Raw genomic sequence first — 22,467 nt, forward strand, 5'->3', positions numbered from 1 at the left:
TATTCATTTTGGTCACATTAAATTCCCTCTCTCCAGCCTGACCATACTTAACACCAATTATTCAGCCGCTTCTCTCACCACCTTTTATTCATTCACTCATGTCTTTATTGTATTCATGTCAATGTCCCTATTATTCCTTTTTGTGCTCCACTCAACCCCAACACATTTGAAAGTATACATCATTCCCCCTCCATCTGTACACCAAGAAAGAAAGGCCCATCATGACTGCCTGTTCTCCTGTGTGATAGACAGCTGATAGTCCTTTATGTCTATGAGGGTTTTGGATAACAGTAAGTGAACAGTGTATAAACTCAGGAGGACACTCGTGGGTAAATGGCACCTTGTAGATTACTGACAAATACACCTCTCAAGGTGACGGACAGGTGGAAGGATGGGGGAGCGGATAACAGATTGTGAGATAAAGAACCTCTTCAGCCTGGTGATTTGTGTCACAGGGTGCTTATCTGTCAGCAAGTATCAGAGAGAGCACAAGCAGAGGCTGTATGTGCATGTGTTTACACCTGCATACACAAACGTACTGTGAGTGTATATATATACTTGTTTGTGTATTCATGTCTCTGTCTGCTGATCCCGTTACTTTCCTAGATTCTTCCTCCAGCCTCGGTATCAGAGAGGGATCTAAGAAGCGTCCCTGAGCGCCGGGGAAGCTGTCTAGATTGAATTTCAAATCAATGTTACACAAGTTGTGTTCTAGCCTCAGCTATTTTCAACACACAGCGTGAGGCTCTGCCAGGAGGGAGAGGCGAGGGATCTGCATGTGTGGGAAGTAGTATGGGCTAAATCATTATATTAATGCTGGGAAAAAAAGCCTGGGCTTGAATAAGACGAATGATGGCCTAAGTCAGCGCTTCAATTTCAAAGTTATTAAATACTCATGAGCTGGGGGAGAGCGTGGAATTGATAGGAAGTCTGAGGAAGATTATCAGCTCTCCGCTGCACGGAGTATTCAGCATGTAAGTATAGAGGTGCGAATATCTATTGATTGATCTTCTATCAGAGCAGGATGCCCTTGAGAGTCATGGAGTTTCTTTAATGATGTGCATAAAAGATGTGAGGCAATCAAGTTACAGCATAAGATGTAAGACCACGCTAAAGGAAATGCACCATTTCCATACATGTTGGATTTCTTTTTCATAGACCTGCATGATATAACCGGAGACCTGTACCGTGTGTTTGCTTGCAGTAGATGGATAGGAGTATTAAACTGTATGAAGAGAATTTATGGCAAGAGGTAAAGCGTTTACATTCATCAACTTAATATGAATGCTTTAATTATAAAAGTTTGGATTGCACCCGCAGAACAGAACATCTAAGAATGATAAGAAACAACAGACGGATACTGAATGTTGCTGTTGGTAGGGTTTCTGCTCATATTGCCGTACACCTCTGCTCCACCTAAATCCCTAAACTCATTCAAACAAAGTGTGAGATGAAGCATAGTCTGGTTGGTGCTTCTGGTAAAAAAAATGTTTTAACAAGTATATACGTAGTAGCCCAAATAGTATTAAACAGCAGTGGGGCAATGCCAGTCTGTCATACATAGTTACAGCGGTTTTGTTGGTTTTTTGTTTTGATTTGTTGTCAAGACATTTTTGGCATTTCAAAATGTAAACCGCGTTGTTGTTTCTGATGAGAAGTGGGGCCTAGTGCCTGTCTGTAGATGTTACATGGACGCAATCCTTACAAGTAGTAAATCCTCACTTGCTTATGAATATGAAGTGGTACAAAGTTCATGTATACATTACAAAGAAAGCCCCTGTAGCCTGACTTTCTCTTCAAAAAAGTCATTCAGCGTTCTGTTCTCTATCTGCCAATTATCTCATTCAGCTTAATCTCACTCATTCCTTTCCCCTCAATTATCTTCTTCACTCTCTCTTGGCTGTCTGACCTTCCGCCCGTAATAAAACCTGCAGGCAGAAACTGAGGCCTTGAATCTGAAACCAAATGTACGGCTTTGAGGGAAGCTGGGTATCTGTGGGCGAGGTCACTATCTGTGACCACCAGAGCTCTCCAGCAACCCCTTGAGAATAGATGACAGGAACCCTCAGAGCCTGTGTAAAGTGTGTGTGTGTGTGTGTGTGTGTGTGTGTGTGTGTGTGTGTGTGTGTGTGTGTGTGTGGAGTCATGTTGAGTCACGTTCGAGAGTCAAAGAGAGACCGTGCCTATCCAGCTGTCTCATCTGGCCAGATGGCTGGGAGTCCCTGTCTGTATATGTCAGGGATCAGAACATGGCTTATGGCTCTGCAAAGCCCTGCTGCGCTCTTACTACTCTGTGTGCGTACGCAGAATACACAGTGCTGGGAAAGAAAAAAAAAACACACAAAATAATGTATGACTAATGACAGGTTGGAGATCAGGAACTAAACTTCAAAATAAAACAATGAACAATAAAAGCTCTGATCAGAATATGATTGAAAACCCTTTAAAGAGGGGGATTAGTGCACACACACAAACAAGACACATTAACATCACAGTAGTACAGTGATAGGAAATGAGTCTCATTGCAATCCCTACCCACAATTCCCCTTCACTTGTTTTAGGATGTAAAGGTTCATCCAGCACTTGGGAGGGATGCTAATTATAATAGATGACTGAACAACAAAACACTGTCACCTCTCCTGGAAAGAGTCAGTGTTCAGTCATTTGATCAAATCCCTATTGCTTGGTCCACATTTAGGATGCATTCAATCATTGTTACAGTATGAATCTCACTTCTTCGTCTCAGTGCTCTTCTCTGCTCCACATTACTCTTCGAGCTATTTCTGAACCTGCTGTGAATATTTCCCTTTTTTTCCTCCACTGGCCTTAATTGACTGGTGTGACATATTCAGTCGTGTTCCCCTGGGCATTGTGCTCCATAGCGCACTGTGTTTAAAGCCTGACATCACTGTAAAGACCTGATGCAAAGCTGCAGAATTATTTCTAGGCTTCTGGGATCTCTTCCTTACGATCATCCTAACAGGCTCCCTGGAGTCCAGAGCACTCCTCGAATATGTTTGAATAAAACTTGAGCTCTTATTAGTATGACTGCGTGTCTTTCATTTGAACTAAGCCGTATTCTGCATTCACGCTATTCCTGGTCAAAGTAAGTGTTGTGCTTGAAACACGTACATTCATCAGTGGCTTTCAGTAACAAGTGCCAACGTGGCAGCTCTCTGTTATCAATAGAATAAATGTCAAAGGAATCAAACGCCTTTCAATTGCATTGCTTTCACCCGGAATAATCAGAAAATAGACCTCACTACAGTTTCACAGCTTAACGTCAAAAATAATAACAGCTCAGAAGTAATAAAACTGATTATTTTAGTAAGTGTGATCATGAAAACTGATGTCTTTCCTGTTGCAAATAGATATGTATCAATAATATGTCACACTTTTTAATTAATTATCTTAATTTAAAGTGGACCTATCATGCTATCTTTGAATAATATACTGTAGGACCATACCTATATAAGGCATATTTATACTTTTTTTTTTCCAAAATACCAAACAGATCATGCATTTTAGCCATGCCTCATTTCGCTCAATTTGACATTTTTTAGCTCTGTTTTTGCAAGGGCTGATTCTGTGAGAACAGCACCATCTAGAGGCCTGGCATATGTACTACAGCGTCTCCAGCGCTTTCGAACGGCAATGGCCGTGGCTGTCTCCTGGCCCAATAGCCGTAGCGCCACCGTCCTGACGTCAGGACAGTGTTCAAATCTGGATCAGTTTTTATCAGATCCGTTGCAGCCCCTTTTTTTAGAGATTTGGGTATGGAGGAAAATAGAGAGGGTTGTGTTTTCTGACACTTGGTGAGTTCCCTGGAACACATAAAAGACGTACAAAAGTGCATTTTGCATGATAGGTCCCCTTTAATGTACTCCTTTATTGAGTCAAATACAGAAGGGACCTGATTTAGGACTTTGGGTCTCTTTCGCAGAATCAAAGCCCCTCACAAATCACAAATATTATGACATGCCAACCAATATGCATCCCCTGTCACTCAGTCTGCATGCAGCGAGGCAGTGCTGTGCATTTACAGTAGGTTTATATGAGGAATTATACTGCTGCTCTCATGTATGCAATGTGTGTTCACTAAGGAGATTATATACTTGAAGATGGGACAGGTCTTTCTGCCTATGGTTAGTATCTCCCCTCTCTCCCCTCTCTCCCACACCGTCACACAACAAACAAAGCGCACGCATCGGTTTATCCTCAACAATCAGGAGAAACACACTTGGTCTTATTTACATATCCATCCACAGCGGATTAACTCCTTTCAATAGCACAAGTCTGAAGCAATCCTTCTAAAGGGTGCGTGATTCATGACAGGCTTTGCACAGAATACCCACTATGAATTATGCAAACATACACACACAAACATCAAGGGTATTCTTTGGGTCAGCAGTGATTAGATGTCAAAATGCGAAAGCTTTGGGATGCTTAGAACAATACGCTTGGAAATGTTGACACTGCATACTGACGGCATGTGAGCTTTCCTCAGTATTTATCCCCACTTTGAAACTGAACATCGTCACTGCAGGCATGTAAAGATATTCACTGGGAATGTGAGAATTATGCGGATTGTTATTTCCACAATTATGACACCCAAGTGTCCCAGAGAGCATTCATGATGTTGAAGGGAAGCACTAATACTCATGAACAGAGGAACACAGTCCCGATCAAATCCAGCAGGAAATTCCTCCAGAAAGCCTCTGCCAGTTGTCTCTATCCCTCACAGCTCCAGAGGTCTCGAGAGGGAGGAGTAGATAGAGGGGGGAGGGGGGGGGGGGACTTCAAAGAACCAACAGCCAGATTCAAACTACATAATGTGGGAAAAAGTACGGCATCCACCTTGACGCTTCTGTTCTTACAGAGGCACCAACAGATCAACAAAGGCCGACATCACCTCCGTAATAAAAAAACAACTGGATAGCGCTCGCTTGTTGGGATCAATGTGGATTTTAAGATCTTTCCTTGTATGCGACTGTGTGCAAGTTTTAGTTTCTGCCCGCATACAAAATCAATGGGCATTACCATGAGTCTCCTTCTCACAGGGACTAAGTAACAAGCCCTGGTGTTCAGCATGACATGTACGCTGAAGCTGATGAGAGCAGGGGAGAAAAGAATCCCAGTCCGTAAGCGGCAGAAAGTGCAGGGCCAGCGAAAAGCCGTCTCTCCGCTCAGACTTATGAGGATTTGGGGAGAGATGCAGAAGGCAGCTACACTCAGTCTGAATTCCCTCTGATTGTTCCCTGCAGTTGACTGTAGGGTAAAGAAAGGGTGGATGCTACCATGCCTTTAGTTGGAGCACATTATGTCGTCTTAAAAGCTGGGACAATAATGTGTTTCTAGGAAGACGGCATGTTCTCTCACAATCATCAAATAAATGTGAGGTTATAAAAGGCTACAAGAAATCTCTGACCAAGGGGGGAAATACAATCGTGTTCTCCTCTTGGGATACAATTCAAAGCAGATTCCCTGAGTGGAAATTGGCACACTAGTGGGCCAGAATGAGTGCTGAGGAAGAGAAGACTGGAACACCTGCCAAGCCATATAAATCATCTCTAAAGTGAGAATCTTTACTGAGAGGCTCTGCACGAAGGTCCGTCCGCCGAGCGAGCCTGCACTACAGCCCGCTAAGATTGATTTGATTATCACTAAGTAGTGGCTGAACAGCAAACATCCATTAGAGCAAATTATGTTAAATCCTGGGAAGCATTAGTTCCCCAAACCCACCGCACACACACACACACACACACACACACACACACACACACACACACACACACACACACACACACACACACACACACACACACACACACACACACACACACACACACACACACACACACACACACACACACACACACACACACACACACACACACACACACACACACACACACACACACTGCTAGGGCTTGGACATGGAGGATTTGTGTATGGTTTGAGCCAGAAGAAGTTAATTGGATTGTGAGTAAGCATTGTGGGACATCCATTATCTTATCTATGAGGGGGGGGGGGCTTTATCCAAAACAATCCTATTATGTTGACCCAAAGATAAGAAAAATGCACACACACACACAGGGGGTGTTTCTCAATCGCGAGTAAAGCTGCTTCCGAGCCACTATTTCAAGCATACTACGTCATCGAGTGCCGCCAAAGGACTGTTCCAATCTCCAGCATACTTGGAAATCTACCGAGCCCGGCGTACTCCGTTTGGAGAAATATCGAGGCTGCACATGAGTAGACTCCGCGGTCTTAAAATCCCCACAATGCTTTGCGCACGGACCAATTTCCCCAAATCTGTGGCGGAAGATGTAAAGCGGGGCCTCTCATATGACGCACACTTGCTAGCCTGTTCCACTCTTTGTTTTCCGAATGCCAGGAAGTATTCTTGCCTCGCTTCTGAAGCAAGATGCTCGGCAGACATGTGCTACCAAGCAAGCGTACTCGCGATTGAGAAACACCCACTGTCTCCCACACATTCATAATGTAAAAACCCATGTATATAGAACTGTATAGTAAATGATCAAGGTGGGATATTTTGTAAAGATATCAAACAAAGGTTTTTTCTTAAATCTGTATAATAAAATAGTAGGCCAGGATATCTTTATGACCTACAAAACTTTATTCACTGTGTTATTTTGGCACACATTTCGCCTTTAACAAATATTGCACCTCCTGCGATTTTGATATCATTCTGATTTATAATCCAGCCTTAGCTGTAAGCAATCTTTACCAACCCCACATTGATCTTCCCCTCTCTTCCTCAGGTGTGTGCCACCTTAAGGTTCCCTGGCTATAAACTAGACAGACATCTATCCACAAACACATCTCCATCACCCCCCCCCCCCCCTTTACTTCTTTCCGATTTCATTTCCCTGAAGGACAGTGTGGCTGATAGCCAGTCACTCCCTTCACCATGTGTGTTTACTTACAGTGAACTAAATGTGGACACACCACAAAAGCAGATAAAGACTGACAGAGACAAACATGAACTCACACGGAAACACACAGAGGCTGGCGTTTATTTTCTCTAACGACTTTTCCCTTAATTAGTCTGATGCGAGGCTTGTTAAAATGCCATATTCCAGCTGCGCATAACTGATGACTACCATTTGATTTTGAAGCGCTGTCTTTTGTTTTTACGTTCCGAATGAATGTGTTTCTTAATAACCTGAGAAGCTTTGGTGTTGTCATAACAACCTGTTCTGTTCAGTGCTAAAAGCGCCTGCAGTTCATCCATCACTACATTCAGCTCAGAAAGGGAACAGCTTTATTTGAGCAAACTGTCAGTTATTTTCAACACCACTTCTCCTCACCGCCCCAAAATGGATCGCACACTACCGAGTTAAAACCTAACTACATAAAACTCAAAAACGTTGATTCCCCGACCAAAGAAAGCAATCGAAAAAGTCTTTCCAGAAAGCTATTTTGCAGGCGAGGCCACCAAATCGAGACATGGATGTTTGCTTTTCTCCCACAGCTGAACTTTTCTATTTAGACCTGTCAACAGTCTTGTTGTGCTCAGTGGTTTGCGGTCAGATGCCGTTTCCTAAATAGAAACCATCCATCAGAGGCTAAGTGGTGGCTGAGAGATGTCATTGTGGTCATGAGTGGGTGATGGCGGTGAAGGAGGAAGTGGTAAAGCCACTGGAAAAACAGTTCCAAGGGTTGCATTTATCCTTGTGAAAGATCTAAGTGGGCTAGATCGAGTCCAGTGCACTTGAGGGTGAATAGAGTTAATTTCTATGTGAAAGGAATAAGGAGGAGTCTTTGGATGTCTTCACACTAGAATCCATAATAGATTTCTGCAAAGACAAATTCCTCCTCAGTCAGTGTCTATCAAAGACATCGCTCTAAAGATACATTACAGCACACTTTATATAGCAAGGGATAGAAGCAAATGAAGCTCACATGTAAAAGAGCAAGGATCCGAGAACCAATATTTATCTTCACTGTAACTCTCATACAGCGCATCACAAGGCGCTGTCCATGCATCATCGTGTGACGGCTGCCTTTTGCAATGTGACCTTTAGTGTCACTGCAGACTGTGTTGCAATTGATCATAATGTAATGATGATGGGGTGTTGGTGCATTGGTCCTTCTTGTTTTTATACCTCAGGAGAGGGGCACAATATAATGAACATCTTAAAATACAGCACATCGTAATCCGATAAACCACATCACATTCTATTTTTGCACAGATGCACTCTATAGCATTAGGACTAGGTGGCATTTTTATGTCTCACAAGCAGCCTGGTTAGAGAGATGTAATGTCAGGCTGTAGGGCGCTTGGTCCACCGCTGTGTTCCCGACTGAACGTCTGAAATCGTGTACAAACATCTCAAAGCCTACTGACTTCTGATTGTCCTATAGCTCCACCAGCCAGTTGTTGTCTTAAAGGGGACCTATCATGCAAAATGCACTTTTGTACGTCTTTTATACATGAATATGTGTCCCCGGTGTTCCAGGGAACTCACCAAGTGTCAGAAAACACAACCCTCTCTATTTTCCTCCATACCCAAATCTCTAAAAAAGGGGCTGCAACGGATCTGATAAAAACTGATCCAGATTTGAACACTGTCCTGACGTCAGGACGGTGGCGCTACGGCTATTGGGCCAACTCCACCAATCAGGAGGAGACAGCCACGGCCATTGCCGTTCGAAAGCGCTGGAGACGCTGTAGTACATATGCCAGGCCTGTAGATGGTGCTGTTCTCACAGAATCTGCCCTTGCAAAAACAGAGCAATTTTTTTTCAAATTGAGCAAAATGAGGCATGGCTAAAATGCATGATCTGTTTGGTATTTTGAAAAAAAAAAAGTATAAATATGCCTTATATACTGTAGGTATAGTCCTACACTTTATTATTCAAATATAGCATGATAGGTCCACTTTAAGGAACACTGGATACATTCAAATGAAATGTGTTAAATTGAAAAAAGGAAGGAGACCAAAGGATGAATCCCAATGACTTTTAAATCCCTGACTTCTAGTAGCACCAGCATGTTGAAGTTTTTACCTCAAATACATTGATTGACACAGCATTTCCTTTGTTCATGATTCAATAACCTTGTGACTAGGTTGACAACTTTTGGATATGTTGCCACATTATTGCCACCCTTGGTGTAATTGCCAAAACTTTTGTGATTTCTTTAAGTGCCAACATCTGGACAAAATGTGACAGTTTTTCTAATGTTGTCTAATGGCACTCATGTTAGCATACAATAGCATCCTGAGTCTGCCCTACTGTAGATCAGCATTTTAGCATCGCAAATTGAGGATGTCGTAATTCAAATTCAGCTCAAAGGACCACTGCGCCTTTGTCCCAGAGCGTGGCTGTAGACCTTTAGTTTCACAAGTTTGCTATACAGTAACTAGCTAGATTTGGTCACAGTTTCTTTTCATGTATATATAAAAGCAGAAGATACCATAGTGAAGTTGGCTCATTTCTCTGCTGTACAGTATAAACCCACTTTACACATACACAGAGCTATTTGTCGACATGGCAGAATCAAAGACAATATGGTATTTTTATCTTTTAATACTTGCTAGACTAACTGCCTGCCTACAGGTCCACTGGGAGGACAGCTGTTACATCAGTGTGCTCCTGCCTGTGGATAAATTCAGTTTCTGTTCAAGCCTGGTCTACTAAAAATCACATTCCCATACAACTAAAGTGCACTGACAATTACATTCAGAGGGGAACGCAATTGGGTCAAACGCCCAGGAGACTGAATCAGAATCAGAATACCTTTATTCGTCCCACAGAGGGGACATTTACATTTGTGACTGGTGTCCAGTGTGAAATCAAAAGTCTGAACATTACATCTGTATTTTGTTGCATTTTTATTCAATAATTGTATACATTTATAACGTGAGCTAGTGTTTAGAATTGATTATAGAATGTATAATTAAATAATGTTGCTGTGTAACGACCTTAAAGAGAGGTAGACCATGGGGACAGTGCTTTCTCAAATATAAATAAATAATATCAAACAACTGGGATATTTAAATTCTACCTTGTCATACTGTATGCTACATCTGAAATAGATTTATCTTAAGAGTTTTTGATATCTCAGAGGCTGCACTAGCTCTCCTTTTGAGAACAATCTTCCCGGCAGCAGTACAACCGACAACGAGAGTCTCCCTGCACCTCCTGCACAGAGGCTCTTCTGTTTGCATCACTGCTGCAAAAAAGGACGGTGGGGGGTGAGGGGTGACCCAGCAGGCAAGCCCCTGGATCAGGTGGCCCGGTGATACCAGACCTGGCCACCGCAGCCCCTCCCACATCCTGCCCTGACAATGGGCAAAGCCAGGCAGAACCGTCCTCTGCTTTAATTGACTACACAATGATTGCATTCTCCTGCTCTTCCTCTGGCCTGTCGGGGGGGACAGGGGGGGACAGGGGAGTCACACACAGCCTAATTGCCACCTTGCATATGGGACAGGCTTAGACAAGCACAGGTCTGGCCCATAATGGATGTATTAACCTCTATGCATGCTGTCACAAAAGGCCCAAGTTACAGAGGCACAATGCTCGCACTCTTTCTCTCTGTCCAAGAACTGTTGTTTCATTCATTCGGCCTGGAGAGACTTTCAGCGGGACTGTGAGAGATCTACCTGGGAAAGGCTGTTATCTAATGACTGGGTGCTGCAGTGCGTGTGGTCCCATTGTTAAGAGGCAACAGTTGATTTAGTGACAAAGTAACAATACGGCATGTGTGCTCTGTCATTTTCAGACTGCTATAATAAAAAAACAAGAAGAAGAATCAGCCCTTTTGGTCTGTCTGAGCCCAAACAATTATCCTCATTATGGCTCCTGAGAGAGAATACAAATGTAAAACATCAGGGGCCATTAGCCATGTTTCTGTCGCACAGTAAGTTGTTGTCTTACTGGTAAATTGCTAAATTACAAGGACGCTTACTCTCAGATTGTGGATTCACCTAGACACTTAGAGGACAATTATCCAGAAAATTCCCTTCAATTAAATACAGCGTTCCAGAGTGCTCATTTAAGATAACCAACCTGGAACGTTTGTGTCATTTCAGTGGATACTTCTGCCTAAGTTACACAATGTATTCCCTTTATAAGTCAGGGTTTGCCTTGCTTTCCTCACCTCGTAAAAATAGATATTCGTCTAGAATTCACCTCCTGGAGGGAAATTAATTTGCAGCATTCCAGGCAAATGCGGCAGCGACATTCCTAGTGGGAAGCTTAGGAATTCCCCCCATACAGTATTTTGGGCTTTAATGATAAGTTAGGATGGCTGAGCAACATAACCACACAAAGCAGTGAAAAGAACAGGCCCAGGAACCGCAACAAGCGTGCACAACAGCAAGAATGTGATTCACTGTGATGTGGTGTAACACACACTCTGCTCCCAACCACACATCCACAGGCATGGGCACACACACACAAAAACAAACATATACACCGGCCTGCAGTTCAAATATCAGAACCAAAACGCTAGGATTAAAGAATCAACAGACCTCTTGATCTAGTCATCATCACATAGGCATCAAATCAGCCTACTGTATATGCAACTGTGATTGGTTATACAGTAGGAAACCTGTTCTGAAAACTCAAAACAAACAACATTGCTTGAATTGTGTAAGGTTGGTGCAAGCTTGAGATCCATCATGTCTTCATCACAAAACATTACCAAAGTTACACAAGTCTGTTAAGCCAATGGTTGCAACCCCTTGCAGCCATTATCCTATTTGTCTTTCTAACCAACAATGTTTGTTATAAGAAGAAGAGTTCCACATGTGGGAAATATGCGTATCATTGGTTAGCTTAGCTTAGCATACAGACTATAAACGGAGGACACAGCTAGCCTGTAGATTTTGTGATTTTGTTTTGACTATTTCCTGGAAGAGCCTCTAAGATGTTTCCATGCAGATTATTTCCTCAACATTCCTCATATCACATTTACACAAGAATGCAATCCAATGACTCTCCATAATTGGTGTTATAAAAAAGTGTCTTGATCTATTGGACCTGCTCCTTCACTCATGGTATCATCTCCAGCAACTCAGTCGGCCTGTAATCACATTACGATTAGGATACTCACGGCTCTGCCACATTACACTGTGAGTGCATAAACACTTGTCAGAGAGAGAGAAAACGGAGAGAATCTAAAAATACAGAGCAAAGAGGCGAGGGACAAGCCGAAGATTAGTACCGCCTCAACAAATCAAACAAACAAAGTGAAGAAAGGGGCAAGAAAGGGAGGTGGAGACGGAGAGAGAGATGGACAGAGAGAAGGGATGAAGGGAGGGATGGTGAGGAAGGAAAGCCACTTCTTCAGGAGCTGACCTAGTAAAACATTCATGAAGAATGTCGATATGTGAAGTGTGTGAGAGCGACGAGGGTGTGATGGGAGTTTCGTGCTCGGGAGACAAAACGTAAACCAGTTCTCTGTGTTTCAGTTTCTGTGTGTCAGACAAACATTTGAGACTTGAGATGATTAACAGGCACGTTCAGGGTCTCAACTGGAAAAGAGACAACGAGCTGAGACACAGACAACACGCGGGCACAGAGAGAAAGAGAGACATGAAAAGATGTCACTTCTTTTGAGAACATCTAGAAATGAGTCAGCTGTTAATTATGATGGATGGGAATGATATAAAATGACTGAGCGCACACTTTAACGACGAGTCATAAAAGACATTAAGCAGAACACACATAAGTGATTGACACTTCAATTAAAACATTACACACTGAACACTGGCGGTATACTTTATGAAGACTTCACTAAGCTTAATTCAACTTTCACTGCCACAAATGACCAGCTGAAACAGTGTGTGTGCCGAGGACTGGGCAGATGTGACAAGCCACTGAACGCAGCTGGTTACACGAGCGTCAAAGCATCGCGCTAATTAACCGGCTCATCTCACAGCCTACGAGAGGTCAACGCATAACAGCGCCCACACAATGACTGCACCGAAACACACACATATACACACACGCACATGCATGGTTAACCAGATATAAACACTTCAAGTTCAATCACAGGCAAACAACCCACATCCTTTGCTAAGCAACAACACAGTGTGTAACTGAAATATGGAGAATTTCGTTACGCGGGGTTGTTTACATGACTGCCTGAAATAGAAAAAAGTATAAATCCGTGTAAATGAGGGCAAAAGAGAGTGAGAACCTACACACATGGTACGACCCTTGCTGTGATGTTACAGCAGTAGCAGCCTGAAGCTAGACGGCATCAATCTTTGAAGGTTAATAAAGAAGTCGGGAGGTGAGTGTCGGGATGAAAGAGGAGTGTGGAAGGAGGGAAAGAGAAAAGTGGCTATGTAAGATGAGCAATCCTCCGCCACATTAGAGCAGCTTAAAAACAAATTCATCTTAAAGACGGGCAGAGGGAGCCGGTAGTGCCGCGAGCCTGAATAAGAGCCATCGGGCCTGCCCTCTAAGGCCGCCTGGCTGCGAGTACGAAGCTGCAGGAGAAACAGATGTTGTGAAATGGCAACATCCACTGTGTGTGTGTGTGTGTGTGTGTGTGTGTGTGTGTGTGTGTGTGTGTGTGAGAGACAATAAATATAATGTTTGACAGCAGACATTAACTTTGCCTTGGGTGTTTCTCTGTGTCTGGTTTCCATTTTTTACAACCAACAAAAGCCATTTCTTAATAAATCAAATGTTACTGCTGGAACCACCTCCTGTATTAATTAGCTTACATTCAAAGTCTAGGGTCTAGGGAAATATTGAGGCTATGGGAAATAAACTATGGTCAAGGTGTGATTAGGGCTAGGCGAGACATTTGGTTAAATTAGGCAATGATTGTGGGCTAATAGAAAAGGCTAATGTTAATTGGAGCTCCATAATGAGATGCAAACTCTATTCATTCCAGTTGCAGCCTCACCATCAGCCTCACAATATTGAGGAACACACTATTCTGCACTGGACATACATTGTTCAGTAAGAAAATGCACCCTATTGCATTCAAAATGAAATCTTTTGAAACAAGTAACTAGTTTCTTAACCTCACCAAGAAAAGGTAAAGACTAACCCCCACAGGGATGTCAACACAATCAAAGTGTTTTCTTGTACAACACTCTTAGGTATTTCCCTCTGTCGACATCTGTCAAACAGGGTAGACAGCTTGTCTCTCTGTCTTACATAATCCAGTTCTTCTTTTCTTCCGATATACACTTGTGTTTTCTCTTTCTCCCCAAACCCACAACATGTATTGTCGAGCTATATGTTCACAAGCACAAATACAAACCGAAGTGAGGACAAAAAGAGAAGTATAAACCACTTCCTAGATGAACTTCACACGATCTGCCCACTCATGAGCAGACCACACCTGCTCTACAGATCGTCATCTATTTCAAAAGTCACCTCAGACCAATTGCTTCACATCCTGCGCTGCTGTGTCCGATGCTCGATGATTGGTCTTGGTGTGACATGAGTGGACCCTCTGTGAGGCCAATCTGATGCCAGGGCCGGCAGAGCAGGGGCTGCTGGGAAAAGCCTCTGACAAAGCCATGGTTTACATAATCATCACGTTCAAATATAGATATGACACTTACAGCTTTTTATTTGTTAAATTGAGCACCACGGAAAAAGACCTGACATGTCATCCCTTTTATAGTCTCGTGTGCGCTTCAAGGCTTTTTTGACTTGTCACGCTGGAAATCATTAGGGAAGTGTTAAATAGTGAGCGGTCGGGAGTGAATGAGCTAGTTCTCTACAGTGTGTGCAGACATAGAGTTGGCTCGCAGTCGTCACCTTCTGTGTAATATGCCCACAGCTCTGAGTGAGCGGATACAGCTGCGACTTGGCTCGCCGCGCACACATTCTCCAGTACCAGCCCTGGGTGATGGAGGGTGCGTGAACTCTATAGCCCCCTCAGCGTCCTTCTCTTTGCAGCTTGTGTGCATATGCTATTGTGTGCGTGTGTGTGTGTGAGCCGCAGCTGTGCGAACAGCTGTCTATAACATGCTTCATCTGTGCACACACCCAAAGATGAGCTCAAACTGCACCTCTCAAAAGTGTGTCTAACTTATGAGAGGCAGCAGAATTCTTATGGCCCTTCTGGGAGCTCTTTAGGGAAACACTGTTAAACAAGTGACTACCAAAGAAGAAGAAAAAAAAACTGAAATTGACATGATGTGAGCAATACGTTTACCTTAAAGGTCTAAGAAAATGAAAAATACATCAGAAAGGATACTCGTGAATACAGGAGGGGGCTTTGTATGCGGTAGTGCAGTGAATTCCTACGTTTACAAGCATATGTAGATGTACAGTGTGCATGTGTATGTCATCATGCTGAGTTGATCCATGAAATGAGATGTTCAGGGTCCTAACAATGGGGCTTCTTTGGATCATGATGGATCTTCTGAGGCTCCATGTGATGGGATTTGTTCACATGTGCAAACAATTCACACACGGATTCACAGAAGAACATATCAGTCTGTAAAGCAGATGTTGATGCCATTTGGTCTATATATCTTGCTCTCATGAGTTAACAGGATTGTGATCTTGGCATTTGGAGCTAAAATTCTCTTTTCATATGTAGGAAATAACTGTAAGCATCAAGCGTATACCATAAATACAGCAAGCCATCAAAAACACTATATGAACAGCTGTTTCCTCCCACACTTTACATGAACGCCTGTAAATCAATAATAAATCATCAATCTTTTATAATCAGATCAATACCCAGAGCAGGGAGAGGCTCTCTGCAGAGGGCATTAGCTGGCTTCAGCACTAATAGAATTACCCCCCGTCTACAGGACATGGAGAGGATCCTTGGAGGAATGTCAGTCATAACCCAACTGGGGCGCAGTAGATATGATGAGGCCCTCAAATGGACTTGTGGTTATGAAACAGCCTGCAGATGATAAAAAATGAAGCAGCCTCCTGGGTGTTGCAGCTAAGAGCCTGCACGGCCAACCCCACTGGCTTTACTAGCGCTAAGAGCAGAGCGTGTCAGAGCTCATCTGGCTCATGCACATGAGACGTCTCCTAAGTCCCCACGGTGCTAAAGGACGCGCATGTGTGCCCTATATATATGTTCTCGCACATGGTGTTTACATGCAATGAACCCCGTGTGTTGATATAACAGCTCACGGCATGACTGGGGCATGTACACAACAAACAGGGACATTTCTGCTATTCCTGCGATGTATAAACCGTTTTGAACTATGAGACATTCATCAGAATCAAAGCGAGGGCTTGGGAACAGGCTTGTCAAACAGCGTGCGATGGAAACATTTATTCTTTTTTTGCATATCTGAGGCTTACACCTCCTCCTTCAATCCCCCAACCCTCCATCTGACAAATCCAATTAGCATGACATGAACATTGTAGTTCTGTATACACCACAACCAGGATATTGGCAGCAGGGGATGGGTAGGGAGAGGAACCTGGATCTTGAGCCAGACAGACGCGGAGGGCTGGCATGGAGGGCCGCCCCTCGGCCTGTAACCCGGCTCCAGCTGGAAGCCCCAGTTCCTTGACAGGTTGGCAGTGCCGCCTGCTCGCCTGCTCCCCCCCCCCCCCCCCCCCCCTCCGGTCTATCTCTGCCTCTCATCTGTCTTCCAACACCAGCGCTCTCTTTCCACATGTCACTTCATTCCTCTCCATCCTCTACAGCCTTTGACGCTTACTTTCAGAGCCATCTGATATCCCAGCTTTATGGAGTGCACTGGATAGTTAGAAGCTTAGAATAACCATTCCTTACATTGACATTGAAACTCTCAATCAACAATAACTATTTTATTTTATTGCTGTTGTATTTATTCTGGTAAAACCCAGTGTTTTCAGGATGGTTGAGGATACACATAAGAGTACACTTATATAATGATTATACTATATGTCGAATTGTAGTGGTGGCTGCGTAGAATCCTGTGTAATACTGTATGTGTGATCCAAACATTTCTACCAACTTCTATATCATTGACATGACCAAAAGTAAAAATGTATTGATAAAAAGGTAATTGTCCTCATTTCCAATTGGATAATTGTTGGTATTTTGCCTTACAAATCAACATTTTCACTGCAGACAACAAAACAGTTTAACTCTCCGCTAGCTGCACACAAAGGGAAGCACACATGGGTATTAACAGGGCGGTCCAGCAGCAATCTAACGACAACATGCATTTATATAAATATGTTGTATTACAGAATATATATTTTCCCTTTTTTAAGGCTGATGGCGTCAAAATGAATGTCGATGGAATTTCAAAGTTCAATCCTTTGTAAACGTCATTACAGTTTGAATGTCAGACAAATTATATTTGGTAGATCCTACCATCTTAAGTTCAAATGTAGTGTATTTTGAACTAATTTCCTCATGCTGTCACCATTGTGATCATCCACTCATAATCATCTTAGGCATCGAAGGATATGATTAGTGGAAATACCTGCCGTTTTGCATTTGACCTCATTTACAATATCAACAACTGAGGAACTATACTTGTACATATTTAATTTAATTGTCGGATTAAAATGCTTGGGAGGATCACAAACATCTGGCAGACACAACATTTTGAGGAAAAGCCTTTTTTTTGTGGGGGGAAAAACAAGCCGTCGCGACCTAAAACACTTAAGCAAATTGCAGTTTTAAAAAACTAACAAGCATCTTCTTCCCCTTTGTGGGCACCCTCTTTAAATCATCAAACCCAATCATAGAGTTTTTCAGACAGATAAAACGGAGCTAACTTTTTTTTACCATCGCTGCGCAGAGACAACATCGTGTGGAGGTGTCTGGCAGGCTGTCAGCGTGTGCAGTCTCCTGGCCCACTCCACTGAACAGATCTGCATTCTGCTCAAAGGAGGCCTGAAACATCAAAGCCTCTTTGAAGCACCACTTGATGCTGCACAATGGGACAAGCGAAAGAAACAAACAATGCAATACAACAACTCTCTGAACTACTGTACCCAGAATGCACCACAGATCCAAAAATAAAAGTGGGACACATCAATGCCATGAGAAATCAAAACCTCACGGTGTGCGTTAACAAAAGAAGAACAAAGGTTATTCTTCTACTTCGCAGGAAAATCTGATGTTTTTGTATTTCCGCTCTGAGGACTTTGGTATAATATCTGTAAACACTGGAGACAGATGATTGTGACTGTCAAAGCATTATGTTTAAATTAAATTTGACAGGCTAAATAAAGAGCTGCGGGAATCTGTAGCATATAATCCAGAATGTGACATGTAATTACTGTCAAAAAGAGTTTCTGACAGCAACTGAGAAAGATTTGACTTACATCTGCTGTAATGAATAAGCATTCTTTTAAATGTTTTGGATAGAGTGCCATAAATAGCAAAACAGAGCAATAAATATACTTTTTTATGCTCAAATACACAAGTAAAATGTATATTCTAAAGACATAAAAACTAGTAAATAAATATATATAAATATATTTAGTCATGCAGACATATCAGGAGTTGACACAACCTTCACTCCTAAAGGACTCATTATCTGTGTTCCGCTTGACCAAACATAATTGAACCTACATATGCATGTATAATAAGACATTGCACGACTGCTGATGATGTCTGCCATCCCCCTAACACCGCTAATAACACATGATGCTCAGAGCAACAGCCTGACACAACTCAGAACGCTCTTCTCCTTATTTGACCCATCCTGCCATCACGCATGACTCACACATGTACACATAATGTCTATGTTGCCTACATCAGCCCCTCAAAGCCTAATCCAGTCAAATGTAACCACAAAACACAGGGTAATCTCTGCTCTTGTCAGATATGACTATGCCATTGATGCCTGCTGGGTGTCCTGCTGTTGACTTGAATGGTTTGCGTGTATGAAAGCTACAACAAATGCTCAGATGGCCATTGTTTGGACCGTATTCTCTGCGGCTCAGTTCATAAAAACAATGCCTCATGTTATAAAAAAAACAACCACTGATTGACCTTGGAATGAAATGCATAGTTAGGAGACAGAAAAATAACTCCTGTGCAGCTCTGACCTGCCACCGCTGCTGTCTTGTGAAGAGGAGCTGAATCAGGAATATGAACACCAAACATTAGGTGAAGAAACTTTGAAGAAACTTTGCAGCCGAGACAGTGAAAATATATTCAGTAGCATCTTCAGTTTAAACTGCTTATCCTCCCACTACTGTGGCTATAGCAATGGGAACGGTTTTGTTGCAACACAGAATCATCACACACTCTACCTGTCATAATGTGAGCCTTCACAAGTATCAATCACAAGTTCGACAACAACAACAACAACAACAACAACCCATCTGTCTTGTCTCAAAGTCTCTTTCCCAAAAATCCAATACTCTCCACTGAGGCTTTCATGTAGAAACTTATTCTGAATATCATAGCAATCAAACCAGGTTCCTGAGCAATTACTTCTGATCGCAGCCCAGTTGGCCTGGACGCTGTTTATCTGTGTTATGGGAATTCATCGGGCAAAACTCAGACAGCTGAGAGGGAGGGTATTTCTTTTTCATGTGCCATGCGCCTTTGCTAGCATACATGCCTCCCCAAAGACGCCTCGACGATGGCTCAATGCTCATTTTAATTATCACATAAGCCTGATGATGTTAATTAAAAAGCAGACAGAAAAAGATCACACAGAGGGGAGAGCTGTGTACCCGAACGCACCGATAGATGCAGCGGCAGCTCTTGAAACGTAGTCAGATGAGATTTCCTGTAGCCCTCTTGAAACGTATGCATTACAAGTGGGCGCATCAAGCCATGAGTATCAAACAGATTTTTGATGTTAGTTATTTTTGGTGGAAAATGCAGATTTCCTCAAATCTAAGAGATCTGTTGAAGCAGAGAAACTTCTATAAGATGTGTGCTCTAACAATATCTGCGGTCCCCTTCTGATATGTAGTGAAATATGTAAATGCAGTCTATCTGTGCTACTTACTTCATGGGCTTGAACAGCGCTTGTCCATAATTCTGGAAAGTCATGATCAACTTCAGCTGGGTGCCTCCCGATTTCATGGCTGAGAGGAAAAACAATCGAAATGTTTGATGAGTATTTCAGGCATAAACAAACACACATGCAGGCATATAAACATTAGCACGCAGAAATATGCCCGCACAATTGCACAGCTGTTTTGTAGCTTGCCAATTGGAGGACGCAATGGCTGCACAATAGAGCTATCACATCTGCTGACCAATTTGCCAGACACTGTACAATCAAAGTGAAATTGTGGCAGATAGGAGCTGGGTGTGACTGAGAGACAGAGTGGTGTGAAAAGCATCTGCTGACAACTCTTCTGCTAGTTCTGGGTTTGATGGAGGGATGGAAGTGGAAATGGACAATTTGTCAGAGTGTGACAGAGTGACTGTGTCTTGATAACAACATGTGCAGCTTTGAGAAAGGCAACAATTGCACAATGACTGAGTGACAGAAGTCTTGCAAATACATCCAGAGATTACAGCGCTTTAGCAGAGCAGCTTCAAGTGGCAGTTGTACAGTAGGTTTCATTTTGCAAAACATTGTCTGTCAAAAGTCCTGGAACTCGCAACTTGTATTTTGTATTGCACACTTTGTATTGCACACTTTTAAAAAGAGCCACCACATCCATGTTAATTCAGCAAGAGATACATGTGCTCATCTCTCATTTTTTATATTTGGTGTGCTTTATTGCATCTTACTTTCTCTTTACATTGCTGTTCTAATCATTTAGTTTCATAGGATCCCTTCTAGGATTGGGTATTGAAAACTATACTGTAAATGCTATAACACTTGCATTGGAAAGCAGTTTCTATGTCCACATAAAGTCCACTTGATAAATACAACTTGCGTTTTATTTTAATGCAATAACATTTTGAGAATCCTATTGTATCGAAACTCGGAGGACTCTTCATTTCCTGAATCAAATAACAATGAACTGTACATGTGCACGTAACAGACCTGATTCTGAGCAGATGTTTCTCTGTACACTTTGTCAGGATTTGCTTGTGCACATTAGACTGCTTCTCCTCTGACTCCCACTAGGCTGAGCTCCTTGGCCCCGGGTGAGGAGCGGGGGGCACATGTCTCTGACGATCAGTCATGTCCGCGGTGTCTCCCAGAGGCTGACGGAGACTCACTGTGAGCTTCCTGTCTGCCTCCGACTCAAACAAAGGGAGCGCCAGGCCTGTCCTAATGCCTTGTGTTTCTGTCATAATGGACAGGCTTTCGGGGGATTTGCCCATTTATTACAGAGCATTAACTTGAGCATATTACACAATACAGCGCTTCTGCCTAACCCCAAAATCAACATAAGCCCGCTGTAGTGGACCCACTTATTGAATGGCTTGCTGGCTGTACTTCACCCATTACACAGAACTGTCTTTTGTGTTTATAGGCTTCTTGGTGTTTCCCTCAGATGTCCCTTGTTTTTATATGTCATTATTTTATTCTCTTTCCTTCCGTTATGCTCCGCCTGTCTCACTTTGCTTTACTCACCGCTGGCAAGCCTCCCCATTTACCGTGACTCATTTTCAAAAAGCTTTAGTATGATACATCCACTGTTGCACAAAGTTCCATCTACATTACCTTTGGTCAGTGCCTCTTCTTCAGCACAGAGGATGGATATTGAGTGAAATTGAAAGCCAAATAATTTGCTGACGGCATTAGGACTACACATGTTCTAGATTGACTGAAGCCAGGTCAAAGGAAAAGTGCCTTATACATTAATCTTTAAACTTCGTACATCAATCCCTGAACCTTTGAGGGATTGCAGACGACCCTACGATGTTTTAATGCTGTGACCTTGAACCTATAAGCCACAATGCGTGAGAAGCTGACCTCAATACTCTGCTCTGTGCTGGACATTTACAAAATGTTTATATACAAACTACTAAAGGTAATCCCCTGTGAAAAAGCGGAAAAGCTCTGCTGATTGTTTCTCTGCATGGTATCTGCACTGTCATGCAATCAAATAGGACTTGTACAACAGTAAACTTCAACTAGACATTCTTATGATTCCCCTAAAGGCATCTGTCTCAGTGTCCGTGCATAAATGTCTTAGATCCATCTCTTCAGCCGTTTCTCCAAGCGTCCACAAATGAAAGGATATATTTCCTAAACCTTCATGTTCTCTGTTCTTTAAGAGAGCTCCAGGCCTCGCCCACTACCATCAGATTCCCCTGAATGCTGTGCAGTGATGATAAATCCCCTCCGCTCTCACCTGTGCCACTTCACGGCACTGTGCGTATGATTTATGAGTCCAGCTGAGGACTGAACAAAAGGCCGCAGAGAGACAAACACAGAGGGGGGGGAGAAGTGAAAATGCTGAGCAGGGAAACTTTCTAATGCTGTCTCTGTTGTGTAATTGTAGTGGGACAGGTATGTGGTAAGTGTGGGCACCAATTATCGGGCACAAAGCTTTGATGCATGCTACCAAACACAAAAGCACTGCATTTTTCTTTTCAGAAGACAGACGGTGTATTATACAGTAGGTGTGTCAGGGCGCTGATTGATGGTTTATAAATTA

At 42.8% G+C, this 22,467-nt stretch overlaps 1 protein-coding gene across 1 annotated transcript in view; it reads right to left on the minus strand.

The window, feature by feature from the left end:
• Positions 1-22,467, minus strand: part of fam20ca (FAM20C golgi associated secretory pathway kinase a) — a 37,407-nt gene that overhangs the window by 11,029 nt on the left and 3,911 nt on the right. The window contains exon 3 of the mRNA XM_034143215.1: positions 19,905-19,983. Coding sequence (XP_033999106.1) covers positions 19,905-19,983 — 79 coding nt within the window. The remainder of the gene's footprint in view (positions 1-19,904; positions 19,984-22,467) is intronic.

The sequence above is a fragment of the Trematomus bernacchii genome, unplaced genomic scaffold (assembly GCF_902827165.1).
Source record: "Trematomus bernacchii unplaced genomic scaffold, fTreBer1.1, whole genome shotgun sequence".
In the NCBI taxonomy this organism is placed as follows: domain Eukaryota; kingdom Metazoa; phylum Chordata; class Actinopteri; order Perciformes; family Nototheniidae; genus Trematomus; species Trematomus bernacchii.